Raw genomic sequence first — 25,298 nt, forward strand, 5'->3', positions numbered from 1 at the left:
AATCGCCTGCCTGCCAGTCCGCATGCGCCTTCATTCACTCACTCAATCGCCTGCCTGCCAGTCCGCATGCACCCTCACTCACTCACTCAATCGCCTGCCTGCCACCCTCATTCGATTTTCACCTGCCCACCCACATATATTCTCACTCACCCGCTGGCTGCTCGCTTTCGCCTGCCTGCACGCACTCACTCATTCACTCGCCCGTCCGTCCACACTTACTCACTCACTCACCCACCCACCCACACACCCACTCAATCACTCGCTCACCCAGTTTCCACCAACTCACTCACCCACTCACCCACCAGGACATGTGCAGGACTGAAAGCATGCTCAAGTGGTATTGTAGCCAACATCATTGATTCTTCTGCAGTTGAGGTTTAATTTCCTTTAAACATCCTGGTTTTTTGGAAGACGTGGGATGCTGCTACTCCAGGACGCTATCTTCCCATTGATTTGTATCACAGACAACTTTGTGGAATTACTGGCGGCATTGTACTGTACATACTTATACATCCTGTTTCTGTGTTGCCATGGAAATATCAATGCTAATTGGATGGAATTATCATCTGAAGTTACGGCTTCATACCTTTAGGTAACTATTTGGCAAATATCAAAATTGACTATTGAATCTAAGTCGGGCTCCTTAATGAATGGAGGCTATAAACATTCAGAACATATAGGCCTGAACTCGGGAGACAGCAACATGGCAAAGTGTGACCGAATTTATATCAACCAACTCTGTTTTTGGGGGGTATGTCAATGCTGACTGCTTACATTGATAGAAGTTTATTTTCTGTTTTATGGGCCATCTGCCCATGTACACAGTTGATACAACAATATCATACATATACGGTAATTTGGTGGTAGATGACACAATATACTTACTATCAAGTGCATATTTACATTTCAGAGCTTCTTTAACGCACATTTGTTAAGGATTGACACACCATTAGAAGTCAGTAATTTATTAAATTTACAAATTTACTTAATTTAAATAAATTACTTAATTAACTATCATGATTTCACTTTTAACTTTTTAAAAAAAGAAGAATTTTTTCAACTTGCATTTTCTAAAATACATGTCAGGTAAAGTAACTGCATATTGGCATTTGGATATTTGCATCCAATGAAATATTGAACTTTGTGTAGTATTTCTGTTTAGGAAGAAGTTTTAATCCGACATGTTTCACATACTCTAGTTCTCCCAACTTCTTAATGTCTGAAAAACATCGAAAGCAATTTTTACCCTAATCAACACAGTAAGGGACCATATCATTATGTGAATTGGAAGATATGATACTATTTAAGATCATGAAGATGGGCATGTCTATTTATGTATTTGCCGTAATATGTTCCCCAGGCACCTAGAAAAAGGGGGTGGTTATTAAGAATATACACCACAAGTTAGTTATTTTGTCAGAGCAGTAGCAGGGACCCCCAATAATTACTTTTAAGGGTCCTTGCAGGCAATATGAGGGTCCTGTAAAGTAACGAAATGGTGTAGTGTACTCTACGAATAGAGTTTACTTTAGAACCTGGGATGAATCAATGATCATGTGGACAGTGGTCATTATTGATGGATGAAATAACAAACACCCGGTATTATTGTGTGTCCTTTGGGATACAGTATATTTTTTCTGCATCCATTCTCTACATTTGTGCGTACAGGAAGCACATTTGTGCATCACATAAAACCCTGGCAGTAGGGAACAAACTAAGTTTAAACATCACTGAAACTACCGTATTTGACGTAATAAGCGCCCAGGGCGCTCTCAAATTTAGAAATAGGGGGCTCTTATTAGAATGGTGTTTTGGTGGAAAAATAACAGTTGAAAGATAAATTTCGTAGTTAATTCTGACAGCCTGAAATGTTTATATACGACAGATATATTTTTCCAGAATTTAATTGCCCATAATTAAGGGTGCATATAACACACGAGTGCGTATTATACACCAATAAATAAGTCTTGTGTACATTGATCAATCGGAAGGGGTGCTAACTGGGATTGTTCACAAGCCAATATATTAATAAATATCGCCGTGGGCGCTTATTAGAGCGGGGCGCTTATTACGTCAATAATAGTTACAAGTCTATTATTCACCCCTTCTACACTGCTGTTTTAGGTAAATGATGAATATATGCAAGAAAATATAGACTGTCATGTACGTTTTCTCTCTCAGTAGGGGACACTTATAAAATTTACTTACAGATGGAGGGATGGTTGGGTAGCCTAGTGGTTAAAGCGTTCGCTTGTCATGCCGAAGACCTGGGTTCGATTCCCGACATGGGCACAATGTGTGAAGCCCATTTCTGGTGTCCCCTGTCATGATATTGCTGGAATATTGCTAAAAGCGGCGTAAAACCATACTCAGTCACTCACTATAAAAAAATGGTATCCTGAGACAGTTATGTTGGAAATTGTTTGAGCGTTTTTAATCAACTATTAGAAATAATGATTTGTACTCAGCTGACCCATGGAATATATTTCATTTTGACTTCGCAAATATGATTCACCTAATAACTTTGACATTTCCGCCTCTAAAAGCCGAAATTGTTATGTCATATTCATGAGTTTATAATAAAAACATTCTAATTTGCATATGACACAGGAGCAAACTATGGAAAAGAGCTCTGTCTTCTGCATCTGGTGCAAATATTATTTTGAATTATGCTCCCTGTTAAAACTAGTATTTCAAGAACAATACATCTATAACCATCAAATGACAGTCATTTCTCTATTCTGGAAAGGTCACACCATCCATCTGCGAGTCTTCAGCCTCCATGTGAGATCTGCTTTAAACATATTTCATTTCACATGGGGGATTGATGAACAGGCAATTGGATACTTATCTGAACATTTCCTTAATCGTACATAACAATTTTTTTGTATTTATTGATATTAAAGGGACAGAAACTCAGCAGTTTTTAAATCATGAAAAAATTAATTTCCAAGTGTGGCGTCCGATGCCTGATTCAGTTCTCAAAACCCAAACAAGACAGCTCCACAAAGCGAAGCCGACAACGCAAACACTGCGCAGAGAAAACAAACTTCAGTAATGTTTTTTATCAGAGGCAAATTGAAGAGAAAGTTTGTGTGTTTTTCTTTTGAGGTACAAAATACTAATTATCAGCTTGATTTGATCAGGAACCAGTGTTTATCAAAGCCAAGATTACAATATAAATAAGCCTCGGTCGTATGAAGCCAATCGCTTTCGTACCCAGAGTTCCTTGCGGCCAGACAAATACCTCTCGCGCGTCGCATCATTATATCTTACACAATCTATTCATGTGTTTTTCATCTGTTTCATTTTGAAGAGAGGCGGTCGGGTAGCCTAGTGGTTAAAGCGTTCGCTCGTCACGCCGAAGACCCGGGTTCGATTCCCGACATGGGTACAATGTGTGAAGCCCATTTCTGGTGTCCCCTGCCGTGATATTGCTGGAATATTGCTAAAAGCGGCGTAAAACAATACTCACTCACTCATTTTGAAGAAGTCTGCACATTTGATTTTTACCATATGTCATGAAATGTTTAACTTTCTTTGAGAAAATATCCTTAAATTGGACAAACTCTTTCCATTCAAGTATTTATCCTCCATGTGCTGTCATCAAACACCTGCGGTCAGTCATTGTGATGTGTAAAGCTATATTACTTTGCATCTCACTGTCGCACCTGTAGTAGTATGTCTATATAATTATGCAAAACAATGGGTATATTGTCTGTTCTTATTTATGAATAAGTGTGTTTGTTTACAAACAAGAGAAAAGTCCAGTCATGTAATAAGTTGCAGAATAAGGCAAGCAGAGCCGAGTAAGCATAGGGGTTACAAACAAATATTGTGTACAAACAAGTGTTCAGAACGGTTGACGTCCTGTTCCTTTAATACCGATGAATAATCATTATATTCACATTTCAGGGACATGGGCAAAAGTTTACTTAAAATTATAAAACATGGCACGATTTGACGCATAGGAAGATTATAACATGCATGAGATGAGAAGTGCATAATTCTTGGTAAAAAATTTAAATTGCCCATTTGTGAATTTAATTATGTTTAACAATCTGCAAATTTGTGGTATTAAATAGGGATAGTTTTTCAAAATACATGCAGGCATGGAATAAGACCTCTGTTCAATCCGCAGTACATTTTAGAACAGTTAGCAATGGTTTACACTATGATATGGAACTGCAGAATTCAACAGGTGCTTGTTATACCTGGAAACTACTGAGAAGTACACGACTCATCCTCTTTGCATCTGTTACTGGATATTGATATTTATCATGGAATGAGGCTGGAGAGACAATGACATTGTGTATTCAGGTTTCTTTGTCTCATAGATGATCCAATACCCTGATAGTTAATGAAGGGGAAACCTGGCATTGCAAGCTGGTACTGCTCGTGGCATGACTAATTAGATTGCCATTGTAGTCAAATATTTGACTTAGATATTTCTAGTTTACTTTAAGACTTATAAATATTGTCATAGTGTAAGGCCAAATATTTATCTGTTAGTAGCAATGATGGTAGAAATATGTAAAAATATTACTGATTTATGGCAGTATGTGTTCCTGCCAAGCAGGAATAGATCTCATTCGAATTATCAATGTAATCTCTAGGCATCGACAAGTAAGCTACTAGAAATTTGGTTTTGTATAATGCTAGTGGAAGTTGTGATGAAATGTTGCCATCTTTCAGTCTTATATGGGTTCTTGAGGAGCTATATGATGACATTGAAGCCATTTATATTAATTTGTATAAATGACTTTTTGCTCTCATGAGTTACACTCCCCATTGCCACACCTAAGTGAGTTGTCTAAGCAGAATTAGATGACACTGACAGCTGTGTGACCATACTGGTCCTAACTGATTGCTGTCAGTCAGAGGTTTCAAATCACAATAACTTCCTTTGATTGAAAGTTGATTTGATGGATGCATCACTGAAGCTAATATTTAAAGAAGAGTACTTGTTTCTCTGACATCGTCTGTAGGCATACTGAAATAGTATTTACAATTATAAGTTATATATGCAGAGTTGCAACAATACTCAAGACCCCTGGGGATTCCAGGTAAGAATATTGATCCTCAGCAACCTATACTTGCCATAAGAGGCGACTAAATGAACTAGGTGGTCAATGTCCGTGGCTTGGTTGATGGAATATAATCGCATCACATTTTCTTGGATCGATCCTCTTGGTGTGAGTCACTGGATTGTTTGGTCGAGACTCAATTATTCACAGATTGCAGTCATTCAGTTGGAATATGGCTGAGTGTGGCGTCAGACAACAAACAAACTGTACTGATGATAAACAAAGTATTATGTCTGTAAACATACACTTTGTTACAGCAAGGTTTAGTTTAAGTATATTTATTATCCAAAAAAGACAATGGAATTGGGCACAAGTGAAACACTTATTGCTGATTCTCCCTACATACAGTTAAACATAATATTACATCATGGAAATGAACAGGTTACAATTGAAGCTTGACATTGTGGAAACAGACATGGTGACCATGTGACATTCACTTTGTTAATTTAAGGGGCAATGTTCTTCTCGGTTTTCTGTCGATGTTGCGATTATGTTGTCCAGTGTGAAATTGAGACATTGTCTATAATTAGGGTAACCTTTTACTGTTGGAATCATGTACACCTTAGAATGTGAGCTGCTCATTTGAGTTTGAGGTGCAGAAAAACAGAACACATTAACAGTGACTAGAATCGAATATGCTTCAACTGCCAATTTGCCTGATCTTGACACCCCTTTAAGAATTCCAATTTCATCGCCAACTGGAATTTTTAATTTTCTAATAGCCCTGCACCATGACTATGGAATATATGTATTTTATGAAACCAAAACAGATTGTGAAAAAGCTAGTCTAGGTAGCTGTATTCCGCACATAATCAGCAATAAAAAAAAATCTTTATTTAGAGTAGTAAAATTCATTGTTTCAACGATTTCACAGATTATGTTAGTCTAGTAACCCTAGTCTAGTACCACCACCCCCCCAAAAAAAACAACAACCCAACAACAAACAAACAAACAAACAATTGCTGTTAAACAAACAAACAAACAATTGCTGTTAACTACAGGAAGACATGAGACTATTCATTTCTTTCATATATCTCACAACATTTTGGGTTTTTTTCTTGCCCTTCAGCAAGTGGGATGTAAGAAGGTGCTGTGATGTTAACATGGAATTAGTGAATGAAGATATTGTGTTAACAGCATTAGCATCTCAAAATGAATGGTAGTTATTGGATAGGATGAAGTCAAGTGGGATAACCGAGGTGGATGAAGCCAATAAGGAGGTGTGATAACAGAGTTATCAACATGAATGGGATAACATGATCACCTGATGAAAGCAACAATGAAACAATAAACAATGTCTCAAGAGTGTCAATTGTCTGAGTATACAGTGAGTAGATAGATGCCTTGATCTCCGTCACTGGTCAACTTGGGTCTCCGAACCATCTCAGCAGCCAAAACACAGTAGTCGAGTAACCATGGAAACAGAAAAGCAATTACCCTCCCTAGATGTAGGACAGTGTTGTATATGACTACAAAAGGTCACATAGAGAAACAAACAGTGGCCAGAAAACCTATATGGATGGTTTTTAATCCCAAAGATCTGCTTTGGTAATAGTATGTGATGGGAAACACAACCTATGTTGTTTGGCCTGTTATGTGTTCTCTATCCACTATATCATCATATATGACTCATCTGTTGTGATTAAGCACAATGTGTGAAGATTAGTCTGATGATATTGCTGAATTAATAATGATCTCTATATTAGGCGCTCTTTTCAAGGTTGTAATTTACAGCATGTGCTGCCATCCTTTGTCACTGGCAGATTGCCCCTCAGAACAAATATGGAGGTCATTTTGTAATTTGTGTATCCAAAAGACCTGCGGGACCACTCTTGACAGAAATAGTTGTAATTGCTTGGCTGGGGATGAGGCCAAGGAGTATCTACCATGTCTATATCGACTAATACCATCCTGGTCATCGTGCCCACCAGCCTGCTGGGATCCAGACATCTTGTTATTGCGTTAATGACGGCTGTAATGATAGCATCAGGATACAATCCGTGGCCAATGTGCAGCCACTTTGTGGAGGCGTCCGGTAAAGTCCTGCCGAGTACAGAGATCAGTTGGAATCACTAAATTGATGCCGCCCAAGATTAACATGCCACGGTGTGATCAATGAAATTTGTAGCCAGGCATGAGGAGCAGGTTCCTAGGACAAGTGCAATGGGCAGCTGTAATGGGGAATATGAGGTGGTGGATACGGATTGTATGTCCTGCCATGTGGTTACTAGAATGTGGATAGAATTATGTTATTGGTGATAGACATGGATGTTAAATGTAGGGAATATAAGGTGGTGGATACGGATTGTATGTCTTGCCATTTGGTTACTAGAATGTGGATACGATGATGTTATTGGTGATAGACATGGATGTTATGTGTAGGGCATATAAGGTGGTGGATACGGATTGTATGTCTTGGCATTAGGATGTGGATAGAATGATGTTATTGGTGATAGACATGGATGTTAATGGAAGGAATAAGAGGTGGTGGATACAGATTGTATTTCTTGCTATTTGGTTATAAGGATGTGGATATGATGTTATAGGTGATAGACATGATGTTAAGTGTAGGGAAGACCTCCAGTAACTAGCAGTAAACAAGTTCTGTATATTTTACAAGGACAATATGAAATAAATCCCCACAAAAAGGTATCCTGAGCTGGATCAACTAGGACCCCAGAGACAGGGGATATATTCACCTGTTGACATGTAGTCTCCACGGCAGCCACGACTGACAGGAACCCATGATTAAGGAGGTAAATGTAAGAGTTTACAACTAGGTCACAGTGACCTCAGAGAGTCCTTATACATGCGAGATACAACAAGGACATATGTATTGAAACACAGCATAATCTTTGTAGAAGTATTTCTTTGGATTGAATCAACTATCTGCTGAATTTTTCTCCACCTGTCTCGCAGATATATTGAAGACAACATTGTTGATCACTGATTGGCAAAACAAGGGTTTGATTTTACAAGATGACCACTTTGGAAACGTACAAAAATCTTATTCCGTTTGAAACAGTGATCTACAACACTACAGTTATTCAACATATTTTGTCGCTTTTATCCTAACAGAAAACAAGAGATATTAAATCAATTAAATTTTCATTGTGTTCATTGTAATTCCTGCATTTTGATTAGCTGAAATGGTCACTGTTATTGCATTCATTTCCCAATGAATGTAAAAAATTAAGCCAAGCCCACCAAAGCTGACTACCTTTATGACTACGGAATGTTGGGGAACCCCAGTATTACAGCTGAGGGAACTCCTTGTCTGATTACGTGTATCATCATGCACAGGACATTTGGCATAATTCATGGATATTTATTTCCAAACTACCCTTTGAGACAGAAGGCCGAGAACTGAAGCCGCAAACGTTTCGCCTGGTTTCGATTCATACCTCAAAGAACCGAAAAAAATAAACAGTCAAACCTTCAATAAATATATCTACACCTTTTTCTCCATAATAATATATAAATTTTAGCTCACAAACAATTGTATTTTAGATAATATTCGCCTAGCCTTTAGATTAGACAACACCGGTGGAAGAGTTTTCACGAACGTACCCTCGTGCAAGAATTATGGCCTCCATGCGAGTATTAAGAATTTTGAACTACATGTATATTCTAGTGGCCAAACAGTCAAGTTCAATGATACGTTTGCTACCAGATTTGTCCATAAAATCAGGAAAATGTGACTTAATCATTCAAATGTAACTCATAAACATCGTGAATGTCGACAGTCTTTTCAACTTCCAGTTCTTTCACAACTTTTTCTGCCTTCTGCAGGAACCAGATGACTTAATTCAACAAAAGAGCAAACCTGACACAATATTCATTGTATAATGAACATGTGATAAAAAGCCACTTCTAATTAATTGAAAATTCTATAATATTTCCTTTGATATTGAACACACTACGGACGGAAATAGACATTGAAATTGATGAAAGCACCATGTTTCATCTCATTCTGGAATGTAAATAATATATTTTTTGCCAACAAACTGTAACACCATTTACAACAGTCACTATTTCATGTCATCTTTTTGAATATATTAAATAAATTTGTAAACACACATCATCGAAGACCTAGAAATTTGATAACTGCTGATTATTGTCTCCTGAATTTGATGAACAGCTGATCGTGGTATACTGAACTATCTATGATTTGTAATTGCGAATAATACCTCCTAAAGTCGACAATGAACAGAAATACATAAATTTTAATGTAATTTCTCCTGAAGTGGACAATGAACAGAAATACATAAATTTTAATGTAATTTCTCCTGAAGTGGACAATGAAGAAAAATACATAAATATTAATGTAATTGTTTTTTATTTCAGTGGACAATGCACGTAATCCAGTAATATATACATATTTTTAGATATTTGCAGTGAAATAATAATTCATGTTAAAAAATAGGATATACAAGGATATATCTATATAATCTAGTAAGATTTATTGCAACATAATTTGAGTCACAAATACCGAAAATGAAATACAGTTTCCATTGTAGACAAAACATCTAGGATAGTTAGCCAAATTTCATCACACGCCAAAAAATCTCATTGCTTTCCGACCAGGGCAGATTTTCTCTCATAGGTAAGTGTTCCCAGAATAATCCACGAAGACGCAGTTTGTTTCTTATTTTTTGCAATTTTTCAGTACTTATGATGTCTGAATGCAGGTAACTTTGAAGATGGGCAGGCAACAAATATGGGTCACGGTGCCCCACTGTCTTGTATGGTCTTAAATTTACTTCAAACACTGTATATAAATCAGGGTCAGAGTGGTGGGATAGCCTAGTGGTTAAAGCGTTCGCTTGCTGTTTGTTTAAATCACTGCCGTAGGAACAGATAACCACGTTAAGCTATTTAATTATCAATCTTGCCTAATGATAGACAGGAAATACTAATCCATTAGTTCCTGAGATATCGATCAGTCACTGATTTTTTTTATCAATCTCTTAGATTCTGTAAACCATAGGCTACTGTTTCCATACAGAATAAAGTAGAGCAAATTTCCACTTCAAATAAGCCTTCATAATATAATAGAAATAGACATAAATTCAGAAATGATAATCCCCTGTTTTACCATAAAAGTCCATTTTTTTGTGGTGGAAATGCATGGTCTGGAAATTTTAATCTCAATCAATCAATCCCGTACTGAAAAACGTTTCTACTTCAGTTCTGTTCTGAAACACAATACTGTTCATATGCTCTCATCATAATCGTTCCAAATGTGTCAAAATGTTTCATCCAAACTGTCTGTGTTAGAGAATTAATCACACTAAAACGAAATTCTGCAATATTTTGAATAAAAACCCATGCTTTTATTAATGAAGACATGAAACTTTTATTGACAAAAACTTTATTCTTTGTAACGAGGTTTTCAGGGCTACTTCTTGACCCTTTAGAATAAACTACCAACTTCTAAATGCCTCTGCTTTAAGACAGAAGGAGTGAGTGAGTGAGTTGGGTTTAACGCCGCTTTTAACAGTATTCCAGTTATATCACGGCGTGTCAGCTTAATGTGGGAGGAAAGCCCGAAGTGATGCAGGTCTCAGACGTTTACCACTTTGGTGAAACCCACGAGCACGGGTATGGTGCTGACAAACCAAGAAACATAATCAGGGCAAACCGGGATTCGAACCCACGATCATAGGTTTCTGGCGTGCCCAAGGGACGCAACTCTGCAGTGCGAATCTTGGTGCCTTGGACTACTGGGCCACCCGTGCCCCCTAATACAGAAGGAGAATTGTTTAGTTTTTTTCTGCATGCAAGAACAGTATATGCCAGACAACAAAAGGTATCTGTTAGAATATCAAACTCTCAGTCTTGTAACACGTTCAATGTTGCTGTGTTAAAAGCTAAATCAATATAACCTCCTAATTCTAATTTTGGTGAAGAAAAGCTGAAACACAACTAACTCACCCACACACCTTAATCCACCCACTCAGATATCCCATCCACCAACACACTATTCAGTATTTGACACACTGCCTAGCAACGGTCCTGTTCTTCATTGGTAAAGAGTGAAAGGGACAATCACATCAGATATAATACATGGTCTACCGTGCCCATTCCATCGTTTATTATTAAATATTCATGCAGCGTGTCTGCCAACCCTCTGAATATATCTGGCGAGGACAACACTCTGTCTATATATGTTCTGTTACAAAAGGCCAACAATGGCTTCAACTGACTCTGATTCCCAGTTTTCAGAATCATAAAAATGTCTCCTAAAATAAATTGGTTGCAGTCTATTGTCTGTGGTCATGTATTGCGGCATAACCTGTCTCAGACAGGATGTTCTGTTCCTTGAGCTGATTTGACTCACAAATGCCCTATACATCTGCGGACTGTCACAGTTTATCATCATCATTTCGCAAATGCTAAGAAAATCAGAAGAAGTCTTTTTTATCATTTTCCCTTTAGGCTGATCAGGATTTGGACTTGCATTAAGTAGCACATTTCCTTCGCTCATTTTATTCTGAGCGTTGGAGATCTTTGAAGTTTGACAAAACTCACATTACTGTGTGGAAAATGCTGACATTGATATGCTGAAGATTTAATTGAAAAAGCCTTCGGCAAGTTTTATTGTCAAAGATAGTAATTGATTTTTGTTAATATTATATGCCATTGGACGTCTTGATGAAGTTGATTATTTGCTTTTGAAAAATGTCATATTTAATAGTATGACTGAACTGTCCTTGCACGATATTTTGGGATGGTGATTTGAAACCAGGGTCATCAACTCAACCCCCCCAAAATAGCTCTGACTGAAAAAATGTTTGTGCAGGCTCTAATTTAAATAAATATAAATTCACATTACTATATTTAGGCAGATATAGACCCATCTTCGAGCACTGGCCCAATCTTTAATTTATTAACTCTGTTAATTGTCTTCTTTTTCATAATTGTTTTTGAACTACATTATATGGCTCTGTCAAAGGTGTTGTAGGAGAATACTTGCAATGTTGGATCACATACAGTGAACTACTTTTATAACGAACTCATAGGGACCACTAATTTTAGTTTGTAATAACTGTAGTTCATTTTAAGCATATATACAGCATATATACAACAAATGGCCGGGACTAAGAAATAAGTTCGTTATATCGGTCAGTTCGTTTATAATAAGCGTGTTCATTATAAACGTGGTTTGTGTAATTCAATGTGGGAAGGAGGTGGCAGCCGTGACCAGTTATCATTGTCTTTTGCAATGTTTGCGATAAGGATCCATCTTCCCCACTTCAGACACCTTACACGTTAACTTTGTGATGTGTATTATATTATGTGTCCCACCCTCACCTTTTTCAATATCGTTGATCCACCTTTGAAAAGATTGCAGAAAGGATCAAAGACATTCTACCCATGGAAAGCTTTGTCTAACACCAAGAAAAGTATCATGATTAGACTAACATCTTGCCTCTAAAATGAACATATCTTACAGAAAAAAACAGTTGATAAATTATCTTAATAAAAATATAATAAAAAGGAGCCCAGAGACTCTCTTCATTCCTGATACTGCAGTAATCTAGACTTGCCAAACATTGTAGACTTGCATGGGCTGTATTAGATATAATTGTATTAGGGTCTGTATGACAGACTATATCATGATGTAAACATATACTTGTCAAAAGAAGTTAGGGACCCCAACTCTTTCATATCACTATGGTTAATCTATCATGACATGAAAGATTAACTTATAATAGTCATATGAAAAACTTGGGTGGAAAAAACTCCAAAGATTATTGTGGTCTTACCTTATTATACATTTTTTATTATTAGAGTTAAATAAATCTTGTAAACTCTTATCAGCCGCCATGATACAACCACCATTTGAAAACCTCAAGAACCCCTGGATCTTCCTTGTTTAGAGAGATTAATAAACATGTCTTGTTCAGTTTGAATTGTATTTGTGAAATGTTGGAACTTGACATTGGAATTTTGATCAGTTTAATGGGACAGTCAGGTAGCCTCGTGGTTAAAGCATTTGCTCATCACGTCAAAGGCCTGGGTTCGATTCCTGACATGGGTACAATGTGTGAAGCCCATTTCTGGTGTCCCCCCGCTGTGATATTGCTGGAATATTGCTACAAGTGGTGTAAAACCTCACTCACTCACTCACTCACTCACTCACTCACTCACTCACTCACTCCAAAGTTTAATGTGAAAGAAGTGGTCCATAAAGAGAATGAAAATCAAATAGTCCTAATCTGTTTTTAATTTTAGGGGTTCATACTATATAAGAAACCTGAGGAATTCCCTCCTCCCCTTTACAATTTAACACTTTCTAGGGATTATTCAAATCATCCAGTTCCTACAGAGAATGTTGGTTCAGTGCAGCTGCATCTGTCCTGTACATGTCAGATCCCTGTGTGTAAATCTCAGTGAGGTGTCTCTGACCAATGAAATAACCTTTAAATTATATCAAATGTGTCAATAGTGTGAAAGGTGTCGCATCTTCGAGTGGGTATTTCAACCCTACGAGAGATTATGCCGTGAAGAACTAGATTAGTTCAAGTATGACCGGCCAATTCAACATCGCTGTGTTTGAAGGATTCCTATGTGAAAAGGGCACATCAAGCTATCAATAATCCAACTTTTTATAGCTTCTTTTGCCCTCATTCCTCACGGGTTGTGACAGGGTTGTATTGAATGCAGGGCTCCAGTCAATCACACCAGAACGTTCCCCCGTTAAGGGGAATTATCATTTCTCTGCAATCATCACACTATAATTCACGACTGTATAACATGTTGAGTTGGCAGAATTCAGCCCATGCAGTGGTTTTTACCACATTTTGGAGTCAAATAGCCTGGAATTGGCACTTGGCTTTGTTCCCCAGTAAATTGTACTTCAAACACATGGAATATTATCAGCTGGCTGACTGGCCAGAAATAGCAATTCAGAACACTCTGTGCTGCCAACTTGTTGCAAAAGTCAATTGATTATATAATTATTCTGTCCGATTAGCTAAGGAAATCGTTATTCATTTCAAATTTTGTTCAAGCATAAATATGGTCAATGACATTTTAGTCAAAGAACAAAGTTATTTTGTCATATAGTATGTGGTTGGTGTAATTAGAAGTTGTATATGCTTGATGTCATTTGAAGATCGAGGCATATGCTTGATGTCATTAGAAGAGGTATATACTTGATGTCATTAGAAGAGGCATATGCTTGATGTCATTTGAAGAGGTATATGCTTGATGTCATTTGAAGAGGCATATGCTTGATGTCATTTGAAGAGGTATATGCTTGATGTCATTAGAAGAGGTATATGCTTGATGTCATTTGAAGAGGTATATGCTTGATGTCATTAGAAGAGGTATATGCTTGATGTCATTTGAAGAGGTGTATATGTTTGATGTCATTTGAAGAGGCATATGCTTGATGTCATTTGAAGAGGCATATGCTTGATGTCATTTGAAGAGGCATATGCTTGATGTCATTTGAAGAGGCATATTCTTGATGTCATTAGAAGAGGTGTATGCTTGATGTCATTTGAAAAGGTATACGCTTGATGTCATTTGAAGAGGCATGTGCTTGATAAATGTTCTAAATTGCAGTCCACATTTTAAACTTTTGTAAATCTATGTTTGATTGGTGGTTACGACAGCAATAACACTAATATCGCATTGTGGCATGGGGCCCTGATTTAACTTGTGAGTTTTCAAGCAGTGTCAATATAATGCAATCCTACGTAAGATTGTATCCAACAGCAGGGAAATCCTGTGGTATACAGCTTATAGTGCATACCATCACTGACCCCTGACCTTATGAGGATACATCTGCAGTGTGGTGTTGAGCTGTAACTCACATGGACAGAATCCATCATTTGAGGGGGCTTGTTTACTCACACAACTGTACACTGTTGTCAGGAACGTGCTACTCAAGGTATTCCAAATCTTTCTATCGGTAATATTTATTTTCAAAATTGACATGTAAGACTTGCATGTTGATTAAAAAGGCTCAGATGATTATTAAATAGAGCAACTTCTTTGTTTAAAGATATTAATGAACATGTCTTGTTCAGTTTGTATTGTCCTCGTGAAATGTTGGAACTTGTCATTGGAATTTTGATCAATTCATATGATCACTTACAAAGTTTAATGGGGCAGTCGGGTAGCCCAGTGGATAAAGTGTTCACTCTTCACGCCAAAGACCTGAGTTCGATTCCCGACATGGGTGCAATGGGTGCAATGTGTGAAGCCCATTTCTGGTGTCCCCCACTGTGATATTGCTGGAATATTGCAACAAACGGTGTAAAACCATACTCACTCACTCACTCACTCACTACAAAGTTTAATGTGAAAGAAGTGGTCCATATAGAGAATGATAATAAAATAGTCCTAATCTGTTTTTAGTGTTAGGGATTCATATTATATAAGAAAACCTGAGGAATTCCCTCCCCCACCTTTTAAAATTAAACACTTCATTAAGACTGATAAAATCATCCAGTTCCTACAGAGAATGTTTGTTCAGTGTAGCTGCGTCTGTCCTGTACATGTCAGATCCCTGTGTGTAAATCTCACTGAGGTGTCTCTGACCAATGAAATAACCTTTAATCTGTGGGGGCCTGTGCATCCCCATGTGGATGAGCTGACTAAAATGATGTTTAACTTGACTGTGTATCATTTTGCCTTGACACAGTGAATCATTCCTCATAGTATCCGCAACTTGTTTGTCTTGCTCCGATGAAATTATTTACAGCTGCCTTTGTTAATGTAGTGTTCATAGCAGTGTAGTCAATACTTACTCCCACTCTCACTCTCACTCTCACTCCACACACTCACTGGCACGCACGCACTCAGTGAAGGTCGAATGAACATTTTGAAAAGATCCAATAACTATATAAAGGACACTAAAGGACATTAATCTTGATGACAGAAAACAAGAATTTGATTGGTTATTGATGCACAATGACTGTGTATGTCAAATAAACAATTTAAAACTATTAACAATACAAAAAGCACATTCGAAAGAGTCGAAAGACAAATGCCGAAACATTTGAGTCGGGACATGTCATTTGAAGTTGTAGTAGCCTGATTACTAAGTGGAAACGATGAAATGTTCAGGATGACTCCTTATTAGGACAGTATGGAAGGATAGTTGGGGGAAAATAACTACAATACTGAGTAGTGAAAATTAGAGAAATTGTTTAAACTGACTTTGTAGTCGTGGAATTGTTTCCTGAGTCCATGGACTTTCTGGAAGCACTGGACCTTCGCATTCTGAAAAAGTACATAGTCAAAGTGAACCCCTGAGAAGACGGTTACATGTTAATAAGTTTTTGTTTCTGTTTGTTGTTTAACGCTGCACTCAGCAATATTCCAGCTATATGACGGCAGTCTGTAAATAATCGAGTCTGGACCAGACAATCCAGTGAATGACATCATGAACATCGATCCACACAATTGAGATTGATGACATGCATCAACCAAGTCGGCGAGCCTGTCCACCCGATCCCGTTGGTCACCTCTTACGACAAGCTTAGGTGCCTTTTACGGCAAGCATGGGTTGCTGAAGACCTATTGTACCCCGGATCTTCACGGGTCTTAATAAGTAGTTAGTAGATGTTGATAACATGTGAAATATAAGTGTTGCTTACTCACTTGCTTGTGTCAGTTCAGGAACAGGTTTGATTATATCTTTTTAGAACATCGATGACAGTGTTTTGATAAATGCGTGACAGTTATAATTATGTCCATCCCAGTTTGACGTACATCTTCTGTGTGTCGTGTCTATCTCCATGTGATTGTGGTATACACTAGGACATACATCTGATAACGGGTCAGCTGACAGGTACTGTATATAGTCAGTTAAACCTCATGGGTTGTTATTGAGTGAGTGAGTGAGTTAAAATTTAACGGCGCATCAGCATTATCTCAGCCATATAGCGACGAGACCAAGTTAATATATTTACAATTTAGTCCTTAATGCAAAGTTTTGTTTAAAAACAAGTTGCAAAACATATTTGAGCATACTCTATTTAGAAACAATTCATGAAACATATTTGAGCATAACAATATTATATACACAGTTTGGGGTTGTTATTGAACGTATTCAATATATACTCATATGCAGAAGTAACTGATAATTTCAATTTAATGATAACTTAGAGTTGATAATGATTATGATTAAAGGGACTATTTAGAGAATAACCAACATGAGGAATTATGGAATATCAGGCTCCCAGTTGGTGTTAACCTCAAGGCTTTTGCAAGGGATTTGCAGCATTCATTCACAAGGGACAGATATGTGATTGGAGTAGGCTATTCTCTGTACTCATTGTCATTTTATGAGAGAAAATAAAGAAAAAACAAATGAAAAGTCAACCCTACAGAGAAACGTACTGAAGTCTTGTAATCACTTTGTCTTCCATCATATGACATCATATCATATTGGACGAGATATGGATTCAATTGACCAATTAGCACTGAGAATCACTAAAATTATGGTAATATATGACTTTACAGACTGATCAGTCTTCTAACTTTGTCACTACATGGCTGAGATATTGCAGGGGCTCAGTTACATTTTATCTTTCTGAAACTGTTTACACAACCAATTTCTTGGGTAGCTTGATGTTGTTTTGATGCATTTGAACAAAACTTTCATTTCTCAATTCTTATTGCTCTTCCTAGCTGATGTTCATCTCTAATGGGAATTGAAAATAACCTGTGACATTTTTCCATAACTAATGAACACAATACATGCTTGGCAGTACTCAAATTTACCATTTTGAATTTGATGTCTTAATTTTAACAGAAAGATGGCCTACAATTTCAGCCAAATTAAACCCAAGGACACTAAATCTTCAAAATTAAAATAAAAAGCTTTTTGTAATGCCATCAGAAATTGTTATAGGCTGAGGTGACATAAAATATTTAATTATATTTATTTTATTTTATTAATGTAATATTATTAATATGCTGTCCACTTGGTTTGATGGACAAAACACATTAAGAATATAGACGGTATTCTGAGCGGAAACAAACATGATGACAGTGATATAACAGCCAGGATATGAATGATGTCACTCAGGACCACTCATATACACCTTCTGTGTGATACGAAGTACATGATAAGAGGTGGATACGACTGTGTGATAAAAACAGGATACTCTGATTACCACGCTCACAAGCCTGTCAGGGCATAGCGTGTGCAGGGACTAATCAAGGGATATGCTCACAGACCTACAGTTGAGTAGTCGATAGTACAGGTGGGGAGCACATTAGTGACTGACTACTCGAAAACAACAGTGTTACCATGCCTGAAGCAGCTACAATGGAATCAGATCTGCGGATACATGTGCTCAAGAGAAGTGCTTCACCCTTGCTGCAAAAATCGGAAAAAGGCCCAAAAGAAGTAGGCATTTGTGTCAATTTTACTTTCAAGGACATGAAATATATGCTCAGCTGAATTATGTTTAAATTTTGTTTAAAAATGTATTTTAATTTCACATTGACAATTCAATATTTAGAAACATATTGTGTTGCATGTTTCTTGGGTCATGTCGGGTGACTGAGCTTGAAACCAAGCTGTTTACAGTTGTACATTTCTGTGTAGATATTTCTGTGCTTAAATTGCTGTGTTTATGTGGGTTCAATTGTTCATATAATTTATCTCCTGTAAAGCAACAGTGTCTGTAATCTTACATAACTAGGATATATAATTCTTGTTCTAGTGTCATGTGATACGGCTTCAATATACATTCTCTGTGACGTAGAGGTTCTGAAGCCGAGGATAAGAAACTGCTTGTCTGTGTGTCAGAGATACATACCACACAGTCATGTTGACTAACCAGCTTCATACTTAATACTTCCTTCAAATATTACCTTTTTAAAAAGCTTAGCAATTAATATTACAACTTATTATTTCTATATTGACAATGTTTATTCTGAATCCAGCTATGAATGATTACCTTTCTGACCAGAGTATTTCATGAAATGCTTGAGGCTCTCTTCAGGTTGTATGAAATTACATGATTATAAGCTCACCTGCTTTAATCATTTCCATGATCAGAGGGAATAGTAGTCGCTTAAGATAGATCACCTCAAGCTATCTGCCTGATGTTAAAGTTATTCTTGGCGTTGATGGTCTTCCTGTAAAGTAAACTCTTATATTTTCCACAACCTATTTGTCTGCTGATTCAAATGAAGTGAAGGTGAGCTAGTGGTATGTTTTAGTCACTGTTAACATTAGCAAACATTAGTTTCTGCAAACATGCATGTAGATGGAGAAGTATGCTGGCAATATGTATGAGTTTTATTATTTTATAACAAAATTGAAGACCCGTGAAGATTCCGGGGTAGAATAGGTCTTCAGCAACTCATGCTTGCCTTAAAGGGTGACTATACTTGTAAAAGGCGACTAACGGGATCGGGTGGTCAGGCTCGCTGAGTTGGTTGATGCATGTCATCGATCCCAATTGTGTGGATCGATGCTCATGATATTAATCACTGGATTGTCTGGTCCAGACTCGATTATTTACCGACCGCCGTCATATAGCTGGAATATTGCTGAGTGCGGCGTTAAACAACAAACCAACCAACCAACAAAATTGAAATATGCATCTGGAAAAAGGTTTAGCACTATCCCTTCTTCTTTTTCTTCTATCCTGAACTTCCATGTATCTTTGGGATATATCTTCGTATTGACCTTTGTTTTGTTACATTGTTTCTGTAACACTACTGATGCCCACTGGCACAAAGATAGAGGACTAGGCAGGCAAGAAGTTGAAATCTGCATCAGGAAAAAGCACCAAACACCTTCCTTGTTTGATTTCCTATATCCTGACCTTCCATGTATTTGGGGAAATATCTACATACGACATTGACCTCATCTTGATAATTGTCTAAAATACCACCAATAGCTGGTTAAGAGTTGACACAGGAACACAGTATGTTGTCTAGATGATTGCAAACAAGGAGGAAGCAGAGGAAGAAATTTAAGAGACTAATCAATTTACTATTGCCATGGTTACGAAACATGTCATTAGCCAATTGATTTTGGTTTGTGTATTTCAATACTGGATGATTTTGAAAAATTACTATTTTATATGGAAACATATATGACACAGTGCTTAACCTTTTTCACGGTGGGTACAAAGAAAATACAATACCCACTACTCTGATGACCGTATTTCTTTCTTAAGCATCTGGGCCCACTTGCACAAAGCGATCTTAATGCTACGACTATTGTAAGCCTATGTTAAAGTATGGGCGTTACGATCATCTTAGCGCTAAGATTGCTTTGTGCAAGGATGCCCTGATCATGGTCTTCATAGTCTCAGGAACAGTCTCCAGTCTTTTATGACATGCAAATACAAGCTACGAGAACCATTTCCATAATTATAAGAAATCTCTGCTAAAGTCGGAGTACAGGTGTAGGAATCTGACTACCTCATGAGCATGTGTTTATGAATCACTATCAAATACTGATGATACCAGGTCTTCGCCAAAAGGTGATCACATCCTGCCCTGCTGGTGGCACCCATCACAAACACATGCAAAGGCAATTCACCTGAGCAAACTAGGGAACATACGGTATAAGTCTGAACAGGGAACTGCATCAGACATAAATTTTAATGATGAGTAATGTCTCAAATAGCCTTAATCAAGCAACCAACAAAATGCAACAAAAATTAAATTAAAAAATCAACCACTCAGTTAATACCCTCTTTTCAAACTTAACACCACATCAACAAATTGAAAATGGCTTATTTCCAAATCTAAACTTAAACATGATATTTGCTTCTCTGAAATAACAAAGTATGGGTTTTTTGTTGCATATGGAAGTAATGGTCCAAGTGTCTACTTTTGTTAAAGATTTTATGAGTGCTTCAAGTGAAGCTGATTTCTCACTCGGGGATGACCAATTTGAAATATGATATTTAAGGTTTGAAGAATAGTGTATGTATAATATATACTACTAACAAGAATTTAAAGAACACCTGCTTCTTTTATATTACAGTAGGAACTGTCATGTCATGATAGATTAACTATAGGGATATAAATGAATGGGGTGTTTTTTACTTCTTTTGAGTAGTATGTGTGTGCTGGTATTTTGGTGTGTTTATAAGAGGGTGTTTGGATTGTTGATGTGATGGTACAATAGAGTAGTGTATTATAGTTATTGGTATCATTGTGGGTTGTTTGTTTAAAGCCTACTGGTAAGCCTTGTTTCCATTGGTTTCATGTTTATTCAGAAGGTGCAGCTGACTGGAGGTGTATTCAAGGCAGGTGTTTATTCCTCTCAGGACTTGGCATACTTTCAGATGGTCGTTCAGCAGATCGGACCTGCAACAAGAATCAATTGTTGTAGGCCTGCTAAGAGTCCGCATCAATATGCCAATATCTAATCAGGCAGTTGTAGGAAACTATCATCCTGTCATCACCAGCCTGCTCACGTACTGTACTGTCGTATATTAATAGTTATCACCTGACAGTGATTAGAAGTCACAGGGAATAAACCTTTAACTCCTGACACTCGTCATACACAGCAATATAGGCTTATATCTACCGCGTGAGTCGTGCCAGGGCATAGGGAAGGAAGTGATGGGTTCGTGTCAGGGATGTGGTAGATGTTGTGTACTATAACGTGTGTGCTGTAACTCCCAAATATTTGATAACATATTAGCCTCTGAGGTCAGGATATTTACATTGTTCGATTTTACCTGAGATGAAATTAAAACTGAAATATTATATAAGGAAATAATAGAAGCATGAAATGATTGTTGAAACTAAATATGTTTTTTGGGGGGGTTAAAAGTCACAAATTATGCCAGTGCGATGTTTTATCTTTATTCCAAGCTGGTAAAAGTGTATATTTTTTCAGAGGCGCCGTTGTGATTCACAGTGAATAGCTATGTACAAAATTGCTATTGTGGTGATAAACAATAACATTTTGCACTGAACATGATCTCTTTTTTTAAGCTGGGTGAAAGTCATCTACAGTACATAAAAATATATCATTTATATTACATTTGCATCTTTAGGCAGAATTATTATAGACATGTTATTGCCATGGCTGTCATGTCCAATTTGTAACAGTAGAGTCCGTAAAGTAGCATAATTGATGGAATTAGTTACCCAGTTCTTGTTCTATTTCATTCCGTTTTTATAGTAACGACCTAGACTAACATCTAGTCTCTGAATTGAACATATTTTACAGCAAAATCAATTCTTAAATTTTATAAAAAGGAGCCAAGAGACCTGAAACTGCATTAATCTAGACTTGCCAAATATTATAGACTTGATGGGCTGTATTGGATATACTTGTTTCAAGGTCTGTGTGACAGACTAGTATTGACCATATGATCCTATATACAATAGGGTAGAAAGCACTCAACATCTAGCCATGACGTTATGAAGTATATAACTGCAGTGCTATATCTCTCACTGGTAATAAAGTACACCGTTTCACCTGACCTTGTTGTATACAGCCTCAGGATAAGTAATGTACGGCGTGTCAACTACCTGAGTATGATAAATATACATATTGACCTGTACTTATTGAAAACTGGTTTTAACCTTTAGTCTTGTCTCAATGACAAACATTCTGAGAAGAAAGATTACGAAACAATGAATATTTTGAATTGCAGAGGTCAAAGAGACTTAAGTGTAAACTATGACCAACATAATGAACTCTGGAATACACAACAACACAATGTTGATATCAATAACAATTGGAATGACGTATTGTGTTACATTGTGCATGGTAGTGTTTTGTCATTACCATGTGTGCAGTGACAGTTCATCTGATGGATGATACTGACTTGTTAGATCTTCTACACCCGGAAAGCAAAAACTGGTATTGATGAAAGTGGTAATGAGGCTTCACTGTCATCATATATAAAGTGTTCTTGTATGTGCACATTGTGTCCTCTGGTGCTGTGGAGCTGTGGTGTGATGTTTTGTCACTGACGCGTTTGAATGGATGTTTTATGTCAGGTAGTCTACAGCAACAGAATATAGGAGTTCCTCTTATTTAAAGAAGGGGAAGGGTAGTTAGGTAGTTGTGTGGTTAAGTGTTTTGTGATCATGTTAAAAAACGGGTTTGATTTTGTTTGTTTATTGTTTAACGGTGCAGGTTTGATGATTGGCTACAATGTGTGAAGGCTATTCATGGTTTTACCCACTCACTCACTCACTCACTCACCCACCACTCACTCACTCACTCACTCAACCACTCACTCACTCACTCACTCAACCACTCACTCACTCACTCACTCACTCACTCACTCACTCACTCACTCACTCACTCAACCACTCACTCACTCACTCACTCAACCACTCACTCACTCAACCACTCACTCAACCACTCACTCACTCACTCACTCACTCAACCACTCACTCACTCAACCACTCACTCACTCAACCACTCACTCAACCACTCACTCAACCACCCACCCCACCCATGTTGATCATATCAGGTTTACTTGGTGTAAAAAGCAAACTGTTTACAAGTACACAGTAATTATTTATATATTCTTTATGATTTCAGGTCCCAGAAATATTTAACTCCATACGAGAAGCTACAAAAGACTTATCGAAAGAAGTGACTCACGAAAAGGTTGTCAACTTACCCTCCAACATGGGAGAAGGGACATTTGACCAATCAAAAACATTCTTTGAGGTCATGTTCATTGGCCGAACTCAGGTTGCAACAAGAAAAGTCCCAACGTCATTCATCGACGAACTTGTGGAAAGGTTTGACGCGAGAGGAGATGAGCAGAAGCTCCGTGCTCAGGAGCAGGAACAAAGACAACGACATGCAAGCGGAACGAGTGTTCGGAGTTTACCTGCGTCTCTTGAGGATATGGTTTGTGTTACGGAAAATAACTTATGTCGGCAACAGGAACGACTTCAACTCCATTATGACAGTGCCGAGAGCAGCACAGATGAACTTGCAAGTGGTGATACCTATGGCAGTTCTTCTGAGAATGTTCATGGGAGTTCCAATGGTTTGTCAAATTCGTGTCAAGGACCTGACCTTAAGGTCGGTCAGAGTGCCGATAGTGACGGAAGTAAGGAGCACTTGAATGGCGAGGAAGAGCATGAAGTGTTTGTTTCTCGATCGTCAAACGTCTTAAAGAATGAAGCTCCTAGAAATGAGGCAAGTCGGGTGATGCTGCTGCAGATCGGCAGGAAGGATCTCACGCTCATCAGCCCAGACAAGAAGCAGCCAGTTCTCGAGAGGAAGTTCAAGGACATTTCATTTGTGTCTCAGGTAGGTCAAGTCCACTGTAAACCTAATGCATGTCCAGAGATTCTGGGGAAATATAGGTCGTAATTACCTGATTCTTGTCATGTCATGTCTGAAAATATAATGTGTGTCACTATACCAAAAATAATTATCTTAAAGAAAATCATAATGTACATGTCAGATTTACATCTTCACAAACTTCTAAAATGGATTTGAACAATGACATTTTTTTATTTTTAAAAAAGGTTAAATTGAATCAGTACAGACCGATTTATGCATGCACCCTGTTTATCCGGAAAACCGATATACTGTATGATTTCCTATGGTAGTGTTTTAATAGGGCCATTACTCCATACCTTTGTCCCATTGAAATAACAATATAGGCCAAGTACTAGGATTTATGTATAAATCATGTTACAATCATCAAGTCATTCAGAAAAGGCCAATATTTACAGGGACAATTTACATTTTACCAGCCCCTTTGATCTGAAATTAGACAGCTAGCCACTGTTCGGAGTATGCTAAGCTTAGTTTCCTTGATAAAAGGTCATAAAGCATTGTTTAGAGTGTCGCATATATAAGTAAGGCTAAAACTATGAATATTGATTTTTCGATTATTTAGTACAAACCTCAAATCTTTCTTGACATTGATTGATACGCGGGTAACAAAAGTCATTGCATGTTATAAATTCTCAGCTGGAGTGCTGGCTCGCTGACTGTATATATTGTGGCAGTTATGAGATGGATACATGTTCATAATTTACAACAGTTATTCCACCTTCACTATGCAATATCATGACCTTGGCTAGCTGGGGTTCGGGGGTAATCTGGACAGTTTACAACAATAATCCATGGAATGCTTAATTCTTACCATGGTGTGGGTTTGGGTTGTCAAAATCACAGTTAGCGACAAGTATTTTATCCTTTGAATGCTGAATGATTTTGTCAGGCCATATACAGGCCTATCCCTCAGTATATGGTCTCTGATT

General features: G+C 37.5%; 1 protein-coding gene across 6 annotated transcripts in view; it reads left to right on the plus strand.

Annotated features, from left to right (window-relative positions):
- The window catches only part of LOC124144171 (TBC1 domain family member 1-like), a 101,615-nt gene that overhangs the window by 19,050 nt on the left and 57,267 nt on the right, over positions 1–25,298 (plus strand). For 5 of the 6 annotated variants that reach the window (XM_048387873.1, XM_046513439.2, XM_046513438.2 and 2 more), the window contains exon 2: positions 23,608–24,333. In XM_048387873.1, coding sequence (XP_048243830.1) covers positions 23,608–24,333 — 726 coding nt within the window. Of the gene's footprint in view, positions 1–18,247; positions 18,469–23,607; positions 24,334–25,298 lie in introns of those variants that run through there. The other variant, XM_048387874.1, reaches the window with a different exon arrangement.

Source organism: Haliotis rufescens, unplaced genomic scaffold (assembly GCF_023055435.1).
Source record: "Haliotis rufescens isolate VD_foot unplaced genomic scaffold, xgHalRufe1.0.p SCAF_7, whole genome shotgun sequence".
Taxonomy (NCBI): Eukaryota; Metazoa; Mollusca; class Gastropoda; order Lepetellida; family Haliotidae; genus Haliotis; species Haliotis rufescens.